Raw genomic sequence first — 16,859 nt, forward strand, 5'->3', positions numbered from 1 at the left:
GAGGGCCACGCTCATTACATCCGGTGATGATGTTCGAAAGGTGATGCCAGACCGGGTTTTGAGACTCTCTCTGAACCGATTACGATAGCTTATGTGCTCGGGCGTTCTTAACCCTCAAGCGGGAGTCTCGGACTCGTTTTAGCGCCATTTGGGTGGGGCGGGGGGTTCACACGCAAGACGACAAAAAACTCTCAAAGGGGCCATACCTGTGGATTAAAGGGAGGAAGAAAAGAATGAAAGAGAGAAAGTTAAAATACCAAAGGAAAATGAGTGTGTTACAAAGAGAGAGGAAGAGACAAAAGAGAGACAGCGTTTATTTTTCAAGTCAAGTCAAGTCATTTTTATTTGTGACGCCCTTAATCACAATTAGTCTCTAAGGGCTTCACAAGTTATTACATATAAGAAGTTTAGGTTATTCGTATGCTATAGAGTAAAAGTGAGTTTTAAGCTTAGATTGAAACATTTCCACTGAGGTTGCAGATCGGATCTCAGGGGGAAGAGCGTTCCACAACACCGGTGCCCGGATGGAGAACGCTCTCCAACCAGCGGAACACAGTGCCCGCTGGGGGCGAAAATGTCACTCATTAAGAAGAAAATCCGTTTAAATCGTTAGCGAGAAATACATGTGTATTTTTTGAGATCGTAGCATTTATTTGATGGAAAATGAGCTTCACCTACACGGAGCTAACATAATTGTCTAACATCTTTCTGCCAATGGTACCAGAGGAAAAAAAAAAATGTCAAAATGCTGGGCAATTTTATTTTTTCAATTGAAGAAAAATGTTGTTTTATGATCACTTTGAGTTTCTGTCATTTTCATTCTTACGATATTTAGGATTCATTTTAGGTCGCACGACAGAATACTACGACATGTAGCACTTCAATGTGACAGAACGTCCCTTTAACTCTCTCACCAAGGTAGGGGACGATTATCCGAAGCGCTGTGAGTTTAAGAACTCCGATCTTACATGAAAGTTGATTTAGATCGTGAGCAAACAGGGTTCAGGGACCTTAAAAGGGAAGCCCAGACGTCCCTATCCCCAGCCACCTCCTCCAGCTCATCCGACGGGACCCCGAGGCGTTCCCAAGCCGGCCGAGAGACATAGTCTCTCCAGCGTGTCCTGGGTGGCCCCGGGGCCTCCTGCCAGTGGGACATGCCCGGAACCCCTCCCGAGGGAGGCGTTCGGGAGGCATCCTTATCAGATGCCCGAGCCACCTCAATTGGCTCCTCTCAATGTGGAGGAGCAGTGGCTCTATATAGATGACTGAGCTTCTCACCTTATCTCTAAGGGAGAACCCAGACACCCTGCGGAGGAAACTCATTTCAGCCACTTGGATCGTGTTCTTTCGGGTCATAATCTGGAAAAACAGTCATCCGACTCTATCGAGCTTAAACGCTTGAATTTAAACCTTGTGTTTTCAAGGGTTGAAAGTGCTTGAATTTTGTGCAGAATACTTGTAAAGTCTGTTTAAAAAATAACGCAGACGCTCCGTTTTTAACCTTTTTTGTTGGCTGGCCGCCATAAAAAGCCCGAGGGCCGTAGTTTACCCGCCCCTTATTTATAAAATGCTCTTTAGATTTTGGCAAAGGCGGTTTAGATTTTGTTCCCTTTTTAAAAAGACCAGGACGCTACGCCCACTTCCCTCCATCGATTACAGTTTAGTTGCAAAGTCGGCATTCCCAAAACAAACTTGTGCAAGCTGCAAAGAAAAAGAGTGACACCCAAAAGGGAGCGGACGTCCAAAATGCAGCAAAAAAAAACAAAGTGTACTTCAATGGCCGTAAAAGTGGCTTGAAATTGGAATTGTCGCAAATAATTGGCATTTTGAACACATTCCGCTGCATAGACATGAAGAATCCTTTGTTTTTCTGGGGAGAAAGGGATGCCATGACATTTTGATATATATATTGATATTTCATAAGTCCTCACCGATAGAATGCGAAATTTTGGGGGTCCGGCAAAATCGGTCCGACGGCGGACCGAACAAAAATAAAAAAGATTGCCGTGGGCGCGGTCCTGCCAATCGAGTTAACGAGTCAGGTCGAGTTTTGATACTCGCAAGCCGGGTCGACTCGACCGGGCCCAGTCTTGCGTCTAACCCGGAGAACACTCAACCGGGCTCGCGGAGAACATGCAAACTCTGCACAGGGAGGCCGGAAAATGGAATTCAACCCAGTATCTACGAGCAGTGAACCGTAACACGATCTGCCTTCGGTACGGCTCGTATTTAACAAGCATAAAGATCCGGTCCAGGTTCCCGGAGCAGGTCAAAGCATCCCCCAGGTGACCAGCAGAGTAGAGAGGCACCACATCCGGCTGCTTTTCCAGACGGGGGCGCCGCCCTTGACGTCGGGATCCCCGCACCCTCCGGCAGAGAGGCCCGGCCGGGCGTCGGCGGGGTTCCCCTCGAAGTGTACGGGCAGGCAGCGGCGCTCGAAAAGCTCGCAGGCCAGGATGAGATGTTTCTTCTCACGTCGGACGTTCCTGATGCCGCAGGTCCCGGGCTGGCTCCTCACCGTCACGAAGGAGAAGGGCCGGCGGCTGATACAGAGGTTGTCCCGGAAGACCTGGCCTCCCTGGCCGGAGCACACCTCCCGCACGCGCTCCAAGTCCTGCGGGAAAAGGCGGGCTTGGATAACACAGCGACATCTGGTGGGCAAATAATATACACTGTCCTTTTAACATTTATATTGAAGGGGGGGCTCAAGCTATCACCTTGGGAGCAGCCATTTTCAGACAGCTGGGCTAAACCAACAGTTTTCTCCAAGTCTGATTTTAAGGCCTTCAGGATCCGTTGCGAAGGCCTGCGAGTCGATTTCTGAGCCGAGTACAGACGCTCCCCCGCTTACGACCATTCGTCTTACGCAAAACTGTAGATACGAACATTTGTTTTGGAATGTGGAAAAATATCCGGACATTGTCGTAAGTTAGATTTTGTATTGTGTGCACCCTTTTCCGAGTGCAGGAGATTACAGTGCTTCTTCCCGCCGCTAACGGCGTGTGGCGTTGTTTGAGGTCATCCATTCTACGGCTACACTAACTCCAGCAAGCTAAGAACTTTTTTTTATTGTTTAATATCTGGTCCATCCATTCAATGCAGTTGGTGTAAAGTGTAAAGAAGAGGAGAACCGTCTAATTTAAAATTAAAGTGGAATAAGAAAGCTTGATGCGGTAGAGAAAACGGTTGGTTCGCTTTTTCGGCCACTTTCTACCACTGGAAGCACAAGTCCCAAAAGTAGGGAAAACCTCTCTTTATTTGTCTTTATAGAGCATGTAATTTTATTAAATATTTATTTTTTAGTATTAAACAATACAGGTCACTTATAGAAACCTTAAACATACTTAAAAACCTTTAACATACAAAATATAACACCGAAGCAACTTTAACAAATTCAATTTATAAACCAACGAATGTCCAAAACTTTTGTAAGTAGGGCAGCGTCTGTAACAGTGAAAAGCTGAAACGGGATCGGTTAAACGCTCGGAGCATCTGGAAGCATCGCAACCAGTGAAAAAAAAATGAAAGGAAGCTGACGGACAATTTAAAAGGATTTCATAATATAATTAAACTCACATGATTCAGATATTTTTTTAGGGCAGCAGAATGATCCTTGAAGGCCCCCAAGACCCAACACTGTGTGATGGTTACTGTCAATTCTGCGCTACTGCAGCAGAGGGCAGTAATGTCTCAAGTTCTCTCTCTTCTTCTCTTCTTTTATCCAGTTCTCTATGCCTCTCTTGTTCTTTCTCTCTAATAGCTCTCTCTCTTGTTCTCTCTTTCTCTCTAGTAGCTATCGCTCTCTTGTTCTCTTTCTCTCTAGGAGCTCTCTCTCCCTTTCTTGTTCTCTCCGGTAGCTCCGTCTCTCTTGTTCTCTCTTTCTCTCACTTGTTCCCTCTCTTTCTTGCTCTCTAGCTCTTGTTCTCTCTCTTTATCGCTCTCTCTCTTGTTCTCTCTCTTTCTCTGTATTTATCACTCTCTGTCTCACACTCGCTTGTTCTCTCTTTCTTTTTCCGTTGAATCTACCGGCCTCTAAGCTCAAATGAGTTTGACACCCGTGATCCAGGCTTTAAACACGCTTCTATTATCTATCTCGCGAGTGAGCTATATTTGATGAAATGACCTGCATTTATATACAAAGTGTGTGTGTTGCAACATCCATTGCAGCCTGCTCATCCTGGAAGGGGGATGACCTCGTGTGCGCCCCCACCCCTTAAGGTTTCTTCATTTTCCTCACAGTGAGTTTTTCCTTGCCCTGGTGCCGGTTTCAGATCAGGGGACGCTATCATAGTAGCCCTTTGAGACTTGTAGTGATTAAGGGCCAAACAAATCAACAGGACTTAACTAGACTAGCTGTGCCAATAGCATCTACTTGTTAGGATGCAGTCGTTAGCTACATGAATGCGTAAAAACACAGTAATAACAAAATGAACCGGTCCATTTATTTTGAATTAGCCGTTGTCATGCGTGGCCCTCCCCTCTTTATGTTTCTTCATTTTCCTCACGCTGAGGTTTTAGAGTTTTTCCTTGCCCTGGTGCCGGTTTCAGATCAGGGGACGCCGTGACGTTAGCCCTTTGCGATCGAGGGGCCGTAGAAAGAAAAGCGGACTCGACTAACACCTCGACGGATCTCGAGTCGGCTTCCGAAGTACCTGCGGGTCCAGGAAGGATTGCGTGGGCCGATCGCAGCCGCCGTTCTGCCGGATGTAGCTCCTCCACTCGCCGGCGTCCTGGGAGGCGGGCAGACCCCCGCGGACGTGACGCTCCACAAAAGTGGCGTGGCCCCGCTTCCGCGTGGACGCGCTACAAGGGGCGTCGTTGTACGCGTTCGCCACACAGATGACGTAGACGGCCGCGATGAGGAAGATGGAGCGCATGACGTCACGACCGCTTACTTGTGTTTTGACGTGGACTCGGTGTTCTGTCCTACCTTACCGTAAGCTAATATTCTTTTCTTTCTTCTCAACAAATGTTAGCGACGCTCAAATTAAAACGAAGGTTGGCAAGCATTCTCACAAACAGCTAGCACAGAAAAAAACAGGCCAGGCTCAAAAGTGACGTCGGAAAGCAGCCTTTTCAAGCAGTGGAGGACTCAAAAAGACTTCATCGAAGCCAAAAATTGAAGGAATTGACAATCGACCGTGTGCGCGTGCGCAAGAGGCCTTGGTAGGACATTTCAGAACACCGGCCACTCCCTCCCCGAGTCAAAAGTTTCCCGAAAAAACGACGCCGAAAACCGCTGAAACGTTCATACTTTCTGTTCCCTCTTTTCCTTTCTCGAAAGTTGGGCAGCAGGTGAGTCCAAAAAGTCGAAAGTCGCCGCTGCGAAACTTTGCCGTCTCCGCGGAAAGGTCCAAATAGAGCAAGCCGACTCTCCGAGGACCAAGATGTCGGGTGCGTGACGTCACGCCGACTGATGTAGAAACGGATTACCTGTTATAGCGCTACAGACGGGCAGCAACGAGATCCATGCTTATGTAAATCTGCGACGCGACGATACACAAACAAACGGCCCGACTGTCCATGCGCTTCAGACACGCGGCAATGAGATCCATACATTTAGAAGTTTTCGTCGCCTTTTGAGTGACGTCACTAACCGGACCCCAAATATAGGCTTTTAAAAACTCTCCTCTATGGCTCAGGAAAGAATTCAATAGGATGAGAAACGCTGCAATGGTTCAGTCCATTCCATTCCTGGCACTGCATCGCAGTATTTCTGCTTTCATATTATTATAGCATTTTCTATAGAAGAATACTTGTCTTCTATCTGTGGTATTACTGTAGTTTTAATTTTCTTATACTTTTGCAATTGTATTTTGGCAGATCACAATCTTTGTAGTACATCTCTAGTTTTTTTTGGTGGAATTACTTTATTTGTATTTTGGGTGATATTTTTGTCGTATTTCTTGAGTATGTGCATGGTATTGCTGTACTTTTACTTTAAAGTATTGTGTAGTGATTCTACAGTAGTATTTTTTTAGTATTTCAATAGTACAATTTTTGGAGAATATCAGTTGTATTTCTGTAGAGGTATTTGAAAGAAATTCCATACAAGTATTTTTCTAGTATTTCTTCAGCTGGTACAAAATGCTGCAGCGAGGCTTTTAACTTAGACACGTTACATTACCCTGATTTTAGCTAACCTGTATATCCCACAATGCTTGTGGACTATAACACATGTCGGTGTTTCCGTACAAACGAAAGAAATGATCCCCAAAATGTCCGAGAAGATTCGGTCATTTTTGTTATATCAAGAGTACAACATACAATAAACCTGTATGTGCATCTTCATTTTTGTAGTGCGACCTGACAAAAAATACTGTAAATTATTTGACATGAAGGAGATGTAACATCTCTTTGACATGACATTTAATTACATTTGGTTCCATTTCTAATTTGAATCAGGTCCTTTGAAGGAAGCTATTAAAGCTCACGCGTTCATCGGTGAAAACCGGTCGGACACCCCAGCCCTAGACTTTATGTCGGCTCCTCGGTCAAAATACTCTGTTTGCTCATTATTACCGCGACCGCCCCGTTTGCCATTATCATTCCGCCTGCCACATCCGTACGTCGTTTCATTTGGTTGTTTTGCGGCCACTTGTTTGTTTGTCACTTTGTTCTTCGCATTTCTATTCTTGGTTTGGTCTTGGTTTCTGGTTTGGATGTTGTCAGGTCAGATCTTTTCTTCCTCATGCCATGAGGCTCTTTAACTCTACCCGGCAGAGTAAAAGACCACATTAAACCACACCCCCTACATTGCATATTACCGAATTTTATTGCAATATGTATTCTGTGTAGCACTATTTAGTTATTCTATATAACACGCTACACTGGGCATTTGCACGTCACACTGGGTATTTGTATATTGTATTCTTTTTGCTTTATTATTGTATTGTTCTCAGCTCAGGGATGCTGCTGGAAATGGGAATTTCCCAAAGCGGATGAATAAAGTATCTATCTATCTATCTATCTATCTTGTAATATGTTTTATGACCCCCGTGTTTGTTTGTTACATTGTTCCAGATTTTGTTATTAAAAACCCTTAATGTCGGACTACTGACAAGCAAAGTCGTGTCTTCAATATGTCGGCAGTCGCTAAAATCAGTCATGCCAATATGATTGAAAAGCTTACACTCTTAAGATTTAGGATATCATGACCATTTCAAAATATACTTGACACAGAAACGTCGCCATCAAGATACCCCAAGACTATAAAGCCAATATAGCTCCCCAATAACCTGTTCTGGATAGTCAGCCAACGAAACGACTCACGCCGCAAAAACGGTCTCTTACATCCACCGCAGTCCAGTGAATCCGACCGTGTCAAATTTGGACTCCACACACACATAAATCCACTTAAAAGCTTTTCTGCATCGTTTCTGATTTCCAATATGGCCGTTAGCCTCTGACCTTTTGATTGAAAACACTCGCAATATGCGATAGCCTAGAAGGTCCTTTAAGGATAAGACGGAGATCGCCTTCTTTACCTCAAATATCTTTAGCCAGTAGTAACATATAAATGTATGATTGGCACATTGGTTAGCAATTGAAATTCTGAATGATAACCAGATATTCAAATTAGACCCCAAAATAAAAGTGCGTAACGCCGCCCGTGATTCATTTTGACGCACAATCGTGGATTCAATTCCGGAAAGAGAAGTCAAACATTTCCAACTCTTTCACAATGTCTAAAAAATTGCCCGAAGTCAAATACACAGTTTGCAGAGATTGTAGAGCTGTAAAGTGGTCGTGTCCAAATTGCCACTTTTGGAAATGCTTTGACATGGTGTGAAATACTATGTCAGATTGTGATCAAATTCGAGACCAGGTAAGGCTTCATTGTCCCTGTTGTTTTCCAGCTAAGATGCCCATGCGACACTCTTCTGCAGGCATGTGATTATAAGGCCAGAATCAAAAGCTTCCATTTCTTTGTGTTCCAACTCAGTTGGTTCTATGTTGGTAGTACTTCCAGGGACAAAGCGTTGAGAGAGACTTAAACTGTCTATACTCTCCAAAGGGTTCAAGAACAGCATTCAATTGGATGGGGATTTCAGGCCAAATCGACGGTATCCGTAAAGGAGGTAAAAACCATCCTTATTTGAAGCATCCCTGCCTCAGGTCGCAAGATCGTAACACACGGCCTTTAGTGGGGTGTGCTCTATAGTCCGGGATTCGTGGTAACGATGTCCTGATTTTTGAGTTTCATAGATATTCATCGGGTCGGCCACGGGATATTGCGCGGATGTGAAGACATTCGCCTTTCCCACAAGGGCGCCTCGGCCACCGTGCTGGGCTCCTCTCCATCTCTGTCGGCCTCTTTTTCATTTCCTAAGCAGAGACAATCAGCCCGGAATACTTACGGTCACTTTTCAAAGCGCCGCGCTAGCCTGGATTCTTGCACAAAAGAACAAAGGACGTTTTTGGGGGTCCGGGGGGAGTGAAAGTTGCGTGAGGTAAAGGCTCAAAGGAGAAAGGTTGGGGGCCGAAAATCACGGCCGAGTGCACTTCAATAAACGGACGTCTTTTGTCACGGCCTGCTGACACATTTCGGGGCTTTTTCTAGTCTGGACATTCCAAAGATGTCGTCCATTTCCTAGCTAGGCCTTTAGCCCAAAAGTAACGCTTGGGACCCATTGCCTGGCCTGATTCCTAACAAACACTTACTCTAATCATGAATTTAAAAGCAGGTTTTAACCCTAAATAGGGGTCTAGCCACATAAGGACCGCCTAAATGTCCAAATAAGGACTATCCTCCATCCTGAGGAAGGCTAAAACTCCCGAAAATGATGCAGAGAAGAAAACAAATACGAGTATACAGTAGGCAGGCACAGTTTGGTTTTCCTGTTCTCGTAAAGATCTTCAATTGAAATGTATTTCCTTGGCCCATAACCAAACTTTGATCTATTGGAACCTGATTTAGACTGAAATCTTACTCAACTCTTGACTCTTCAAAGTACATTTGAAGGTTTATCCATAAGAAAACAATCAAAAAGTCCTGCCAAGAACTATAGTCCGACAGACAGTTCTCTTGAAATGTGTTAACTTTGTATTGTCGTTTGTCTTTCTTCTACCGATTTGGTCCGCAATCTTGCAGTGTCGAAGGGACAATGTGTCATATTTAGTGCCTCCTAGTGGTACCAAAAACATTCGTTCAGTCGGTAAAAAAATGTATTCAAATACATGGACCGTGATACCGATGTTGATTTTTACAAACAATTACAGGTTGAGATCCCTACCTACCGGCTACGCTGAGCTCTTGGGACTGGTTTTCCTTGGCATTAGAGAATGCAGTGCCATCGAGTGGTGAGTGCTATTCAAATACATTTTGATTGATGGATTTATGGATCTCAAACCTTTTTAAGTGCAATGATTTGGTTTCCAAACGGTGGCCGTTTCTTTCATGAACTATCAAAACAAAAGCATGATGTCATCCAGTGGGAATGGAGACGTCATTTTGGGGTATAAACATGAATCTTTGGTGAGGTTTCAAAGTAAAGGGATTGAAGTCAGGGTGTTAACTCACCCCCCCAGACCCTTTAGAAGCCAGGTCCGTGAATGCATCCCCCCCTATGGTAACCCCAGGTTACGGCACAGACGCCATCATCCATCAAGAGTCAATGGTTAACTTTGCTTCCCCCTGCCCAAGAGCTCTTAACCTATATGTCTGTCCATCTTTCTGTCTGTTTCACTCCTGCATCGCGTCAGTCGTGTCAATCCCATCCCAAGACACCATCTAGTAATCAGGTCAGCTCCCATTTTTTTTGTCTGTCCCTTAATCAAAAAATGTCTCTGAGGACTGCAAAGGTCTAGATGCTCCCCATATTTTGATGGGCCCTACCCGCCCGGGCACCACCATACATCTGGTCGCGTTCATGTGCCGGAAGATTGACCGAGAACGTTTTGTTTTTATTTCTCACGCTAAAGAAGACTGCGCACTCAGACCTAGCCTTAAGCCCCCCTCCCAACAAACACAAGTCCAGGGGCTAGCAGCCAGAAGCTAGATCGTATTGCACGCGCACTTGCTTTTATGGCGAGTGCATAAAAATAGGGGAAGGGGAGGGGACACTGTTTTATAGTTGTAGAGGAGCTTAGCATCCAAGTTTGCCTTTTCTCGTCCCAAAATTTCCCCTGCAAGGTTGGGGGTGATGCCATTCACTCACTAGTGCTGGGGTCTCCGAGGCGGTGTCCCCTGAGGACAGCCGAGGTGCCCGTTCATCTGTTCCGCAAATAGCTCACCCACCAGTACTGGATCACTGTCATTTTATCGGTTGAGTCTGTTTAACCCTATTTTTAACAATCAATCCGGTAATAGCATAGGAAAAACATCGTCGTAACATAAGTGGTTGTTTTAGAAATTCAAATAACTCGATTGCGTTTTTGGGCTTCAGAGACAAAAACATCTATTCAAGTATTGGTTGTTGTTTTCAGCGAATAATTAAGAGAATCAAATGAAGAACAAGTTGATTTATCCATCATTTATTTGACAGGAAATACAAACTCAATTCCAATAGATGGGCTTTATCAGGCGAGTGAGCAAAGGGAATGCGCATTTTCTGGCTACCTTCTTTTAGCAAACGATCTGGCTACCGTAGCCATTTAGATCATTCTATTGATATTTTAGAAATGTACATCAAAGCTGATGCCATTTGTGCTAACGAGTTACAAAAAGTAGCTCGAAAGCTTAAAAAGTTTGCAGAGCCCTGCAATGGTGACGAATCGGAGGGGTGAGGGGGGCGTGTCTTTATGGACAAGAGGGCGTGGCCACAACGTCATCCTCCTATGTATAAGCGGCCCGTGAACAAGGGGGCGCGGTCAAGCACTCATTTCTCATCCTAGAGGCGTGGCTATAAATAAAGGGGCGTGATCTCACCGCCTCACTAGCGCGTCTTACTTTAGCGCGGTGCGTTTTGCGCAAAAGCGCAAAGGAGAGAGGTCGATTTCGTTTTCTGGGTCTTTCTCATCTGGCGAGGAGGCAGACTGCACGCAAATCAAGTCCACGGACTCAAGCAGGGTGAGGGGTTCATCAGGGGAGGGGGGAGCTCGCTCAAAGCAGAAGAAGACGCATAGCGAGATGGAGCGCAAAATCCCGGATTTTTCCGGCATTTGGGAGATGAAGAGCTCGGAAAACTTTGAGGAACTTTTGAAAGTTTTGGGTGAGTCCTTTTAGGCTTTTCATTTGTCAAGTTCTATTTGATTGTTTGATTTGGAGCGAAGTTGCTTTTCTCTTTTGTCGGCTCGCAGAACGTGCGTGCGCCTTTTACGCACAGGCGGGAGGTCTTTGTCATTCCAAAGACGGGGATGAAAAAGTTCAAGAGCCTTAGCCCTGGGCCAGTATACCCCCCTGCCCCCCTCTCATTAAAAAAAAACATCAAAAAAGACCCCCGCCCAGAATAGAATACAAAAGAAACCCCTGGCCGATTGCGCGCTTACAGTACGCACCCAGAAATGATCCAAAGTGACAGATACAGGACACAAATAAGAAGACCCCCCTTCTACCGTCCCCCAGCGGCTTAGTAGACACCTGCTGCTTTGGCCGCAGAGACAGAAGGACAGTGCATCTCAAAAGCAAACAATAGAAAACGGTATGAAAGTGGTTCAATTGCTCCAAGAAATCATTGGTTTCATCAGCAAAAAATCCTCAATTTGCAAAGTATACATCCTCGAGAAATCGTCGCTATCAAAAGCTGCACAAAAGTCTCAAATTGATTTCAAAAAAAAAAAAAAGGTAAATAAGGCTAATTGCTTTAAAGTTAGACATCTCTTAAAGGGACAGTGTGTCCTATTTGACCACTCAAAATGAGAGCCCTTTTTGAGTTTTTGGGGGTACTCGTACCAGCAGGATTTTGGACTGAAACATTGAAAGTCTTTCATTGTTTTAATATTGCTGATTTCGGTTTATGGCAGGACCAGATGTCCTCAACTGAAAATGTGTGAGGGCACACCCGATTTTCTCCTCTATTTTTATATCATTTCATGTCGCTCCTTTTCTTTTTACGACATGATATGATATTTCGACTTCAATCTTAACAAAATGACACGCTGCAAAAGAAATAAGATCATCTTAAACCCTTGTACCAAAATCTTATTTTAAGTTTATTCTCAAGTTATGATCTTGTCTTAGCTATCATTTGCACTCTGGAAAAAATACATGACAGAAATACTGCAAACATACAAGTACTGCAATATTCTAAAACATCTACGATGGAAATCTGCCAAAAGTCTTTCCCCATTGTCATAAAATGTTGTTTGTCTTAATTTTTTACCCCTCACTTTTTTAGGATAAAATTGCTGCTTATTTTTCCCCCAAAATAAACCTAACGATATTTTCACACATTTTTTGCATTTATAACTTTTTTCCAGATATTCTTACTTCAACGTATGACTCGATTGTACTGCAGAAAAGTCATTTTTTCTCTTCTATTACTTCATAAAGAAACGCGAAAACACATTTAAAGTCTTAGTCGGAAAATATTGAAATCTGGAATTTTCTGCCCGAAATAACGAGGGGCTGACCAAAAAAAGTTATTCAAGTTGACTTTTCAACAAAATCTCAATGAGCAGACCCTCAAGTATTCCCCCTTGCCCCCTCCAATATGGAGGCGGGGGTCACAGCTGGAAGCAAGCTGTCAGCCCGTGACCCCTGGGCTTCCTGGGCCGCCTGACCTCCGACCCCCCCCAAAGTCAGCTGGGGTGTCACGAGGACCGCTTACTCCAAAGGACTTCGGTGGGGGTGCGGTGGGTCCCTCAAAAACCTCCAGATTTATAGCTTGAAATAAACACGCGTTGATATCTTACTTTATGGCCTTTCGCCATTTTTGAGTTGAATTAGAATTGAGATTTTGGTTCCAGGTCCATTTGAGTCCCGTTTACGCATTTTTAAAATACAGGGTTCGTACGGGTGCTTGAAATCTTTGAAAATGCTTGAATTGTAATGTTGTACTGTTTGTTTTCAAGGTTTGGGGAGTGCTTGACCTTTGGGTGAAGTGCTTGTAAATTGTTGCTTTCTTTCTTACTGACTCAATAAATCACGTATCCAAGGAAGACCATTAAAAAAAGTCTGCTTAAAAAGGACAGAGACATAGCTCTCATTGCAAATGACACGAAAAAGTCTGGCATGAATGAATCCTCTACACTCAGACATTCTAAACGGATTTTTTCTATTAATAGCAGTGAAGAAAGTCCTTAAAAGGGCTTGAATTTGGCCATAAAAAAGGCATACGTGTTATTAGTTTATTGTTACTATGGTATTTTTTTGTTATTTCCCTGTTCATTATTGGAAGTAGGGTTAAAAATACTCCCAGTCAAGCACTTAAAAAAACAATCATTTGATTAGAAAATCACAATGACCCAGCACTGGTGAGCTGTCTTTAGGGGGCACCACGTTGGAGACCCCTGGTATGCATGAAGATGTGACTCAGTAGTAAGGTGCGTTGTGCTGTGGCTCACTGCCTAGAAGTTATTGTCCTGCAGTTGGAGCGTTGATGTACTTGTCTGGTGTCTGGTGGCGCCACTTTCTGGTTTGGCGGAAGCTTCCGAAAGTCTTTGAAGAGCGGAGAATGGAAGCTTCCAAAGACCCACTTTCCAAGACCCTAGAACCGATCCGCTTTGTTGAACATGAGCCAAAGGGAGAGACCTCCATGTTTAACATCGGGGTGGGAGGATCTTGACAGGCGGCTGAAGTTCCCACCAGAGATAAGCATCACCTTTCTGAGGCCCGTGGGCATCCTGAGGTCCCCTGCGAGCGAGGCAGCCGTCATGGCGGAGTTCACTGATGGAAAAAAACAGAAACAAATATACGGAGCTGGAAGCCAAGCGATGCGGGGAACATCTATCTGGAGGTTGGCTGCAGGGGCTTCGTCGGAACATCCGTCCAATGGAAGATGGATCGGAGCGGGTGGAGCAAAATCAGAAAAGGCAAATCGGGGACCTGGCAGAAAAGGCGGAGAGAGACAGCTTCTGACTAGGTCGTGGGGGGAAAAAGTGGTAGCTGCAAGGGGGCGCCAGGGAGACCTTCCGGTCGATGCTCCACCACCGTGAGATGTTCTGATTATTGGAGCCAAACATCAATGAAGGGGTTTTCTTATTGTCTCCTTGTTTTCGTCCATTCCTTCTCTTTTTTTTAGCACCTTTTTTCTTTTTTTTCTTTTCTTTTTTTCTCTAAGCCATGAAAGGACATGAGCAGACCAGCCGGTGTGTTCCGCCTCCCTTCTTTTTCTTCTTCTTCTTCTTCCTCGACTCAAATTGCGACACACACTCTGCCCATTTTGGCATCTGGCAGATTTGGCCCCGGCTTGAACGGAGATTCCCCAAACCAGGAACGGGCGTGCTCTAACAAGTTGCAATCTTCTTCCGTGTGTCAGACCATTGTGCCTTTCCGTGCCAAATCGAGTCATCTCTTCGGAATTCAAGGAGTAGCGTTAGCTCGAGACACTTAACCAAATGCTACGTCTACATGTAGCTCGGCTCAAGTAGCGTGTCGCTAACACAAACGTCGGCAAAACATCCGATCTTTCCGGGACTGCGGTTGTTGTCTGCCATTTTTGTAGTTCTTTGGCTGCTCTCTCAACTGTCAGTTTAGTGCAACATAAATGACCAGAGTTGGGGATTCGAATTGAAATAGTTCACCTCTTGAAGTGGAAATTCTGCAGCATTCAATAATTTTGCATCCAATTAGTGTTAGTGAAGGTTTAAAACGTTCAGTGCGGTCCTTGGTCTTGTCACGGTTGCCGTGGCGCCCAATTGGCCCCCCCGCCATGTGGCGCCAGCTTCTGTCACTGTTGCCAGGGCGCCCAATTGGCCCCGCCCATAGACACCAGCTGAAACGTGTTGACAGATTGCTCCCTGTCACTACTTAAACGCTGTCTTGAGAGTCGCCTTTTGTCGGAGCGTTTGTGAAACTCTGTTTCGACACGCCCTGACAATCCCCGTTTTGCCTGTGTTTATGTTCTTGTTTTGCCAAGCCCTGTGAATCTCCGTTTTTTCCTGTGTTTTTGCTCCTGTTTTGCTCTCGCCACTATCTGTTTGATTTTGACCACTTCCGCGTTCCGAGCAATCTACTCCCTGCGACCAACGATCTTCTGATCAAGTGTGCGCTCCTTTCTCTTCTCCCCAACAAACTGTGAGTCACGTTACGCGAGTGGGTTCTGCTTCCTGTTTCCTGTCCTGGCCCTGACAGGTATGGCTTAGGCCCATGAGCTGCATTTGCAAATAGCATCTCTTTTGTGGCTAACCTCAAACCATTAGTTCATGCAAATGAGTTAGCAGCTAATGCTCATGCAAAAAGTGCTAACCTCTGATGTTAAAACCATAAACAAAAAACACAGTCCAGGACACACTCTGCTGGCAGGACATTATAAGGAAACATGGAAGGCACTAATCTAATGGCTTCTGCTGTCGGCACAGTCATTATATGTTGAATCGGGTGACTAGAGGCAAGCATGGTGGGTTGGGGGAAGGAGAGGGGTGGTGTTCAGGGGGGTGTCAATTGCCTGCTGGTGCCCTCAAGCGGCATCCCGAATGCTAACACTCCTTACTTTGCGGGCAGGCGTCAACGTGATGCTCCGTAAGATCGCGGTGAAGGCGGCGTCCAAGCCCCTGGTGGAGATCTCGCAGGACGGCCAGACCTTGTCCATCAAGACCTCCACCAGCGTCAGGACCACCCACATCACCTTCACCGTGGGACAAAAGTTCAACGAGAGCACCGTGGACGGACGCCCCTGCACGGTAGGCTGCCGGAATTAGCCCCGCCCCTTCTCCCACCAGCTCATTACCTCTGACGAGGCTTGGCGTTTTTGTGGGCTAACATGAACCGCTAACTGCTAATTGCTAACCATAGTCCTAACCCCAAATCGGTCCAAAAAAAGGTCCCGCTTTTGCCAGAACAGAAACAGAGGGACTTCTTACCGGGGCACTTAGGTCAGGAATGTTGCATTTAAGGCACATTTCTATTTTCATATTTGTTTTTGTACTGTAGAGTTATCCCCGTTGGGAGACGGACAGCAAGATCAGCTGCGAGCAGACCCTGCAAAAGGGGGAGGGGCCTAAAACTTCCTGGACGAGGGAGATAACCAATGACGGCAAGCTCATCTTGGTAAGCGGGAATGAACTCGTCATCGTGTCCATTTTTTGCCTGCTGGAATTTGGACTTATATGAGGTGCTGTAAATGCTTGAAATTGTTGCCATATAAATATCATTATTTTTTTTTCAGACGATGCGGGCGGATGACGTGGTGTGTACTCGAGTCTACGAGCGCCAGTAAAGATCAACTCCAAAAACAAAAACTGTTCTGTTTTCAATGCCTTCTCGTTCAACTTCAATTCCTCCTGTTTCGGCCCCGATGGAGAAAATGCCTTCAAAAGCTGCGATTCCCCTCATTTTTAAAGCATTGTCATTGTGTATATTTAAAGGCATCATTGTAAGAAGGTGTCGGTATATATTTTCTCCATTCTGATATTTTTTGTGGATGCTAACGTTAGCAATAGCGTTACTAGCGTTACTATCAGGTACTGTTTGACAAAAGAACTCATCAATTTTGAGTTGCCATGGATCGACTTTGCTTTTCTTCTATTTATTAGCCGCAGCGCAGAGCCGTCGTTCTATTTTCACCCGGTGTGACGCGTCCGCTTGGCGAGCAAACTTTTTTCCGAGAAAACAATAAAAAGGACTCTTGACTGATGTGAATGTGGAAATTCTTGGAGGATTTCAATCCGGCGCATTTCATTTCCTAGTATTTGACATGAGACACGTTTTCCCAATCTTCTTATGAAAGAAGTCACGAGGCGAGCGAAGGACGCTACAGTGTCAAGAGGATTCTGGGCTTATTTTTACGTGCAGCAACCACCTTAAAGGAATAGGCTGA

The 16,859-nt window shown here is 45.1% G+C and overlaps 2 protein-coding genes across 2 annotated transcripts; one reads left to right on the top strand and one right to left on the bottom strand.

Moving 5' to 3' along the window:
* Positions 1-553: 553 nt before the first annotated feature.
* LOC148373113 (uncharacterized) lies at positions 554-5,531 on the bottom strand. The gene is made up of 2 exons (XM_088327614.1): positions 4,653-5,531; positions 554-2,614 (listed from the first exon to the last, which is right to left on the bottom strand). Exons 1-2 carry the CDS (start codon positions 4,875-4,877, stop codon positions 2,270-2,272), a joined length of 570 nt encoding a protein of 189 aa, XP_088183740.1. The 5' UTR covers positions 4,878-5,531; the 3' UTR covers positions 554-2,269.
* Positions 5,532-10,889: 5,358 nt separating this feature from the next.
* On the top strand, positions 10,890-16,304 carry crabp2a (cellular retinoic acid binding protein 2, a). The gene is made up of 4 exons (XM_088327615.1): positions 10,890-11,153; positions 15,545-15,723; positions 15,974-16,090; positions 16,209-16,304. The coding sequence occupies exons 1-4, from the start codon at positions 11,072-11,074 to the stop codon at positions 16,257-16,259; spliced, it is 429 nt and encodes a 142-aa protein (XP_088183741.1). The 5' UTR covers positions 10,890-11,071; the 3' UTR covers positions 16,260-16,304.
* Positions 16,305-16,859: the final 555 nt, after the last annotated feature.

The sequence above is a fragment of the Urocampus carinirostris genome, chromosome 2, assembly GCF_059441175.1.
Source record: "Urocampus carinirostris isolate Australia breed hairy pipefish chromosome 2, RoL_Ucar_1.0, whole genome shotgun sequence".
NCBI classification, from domain to species: Eukaryota; Metazoa; Chordata; class Actinopteri; order Syngnathiformes; family Syngnathidae; genus Urocampus; species Urocampus carinirostris.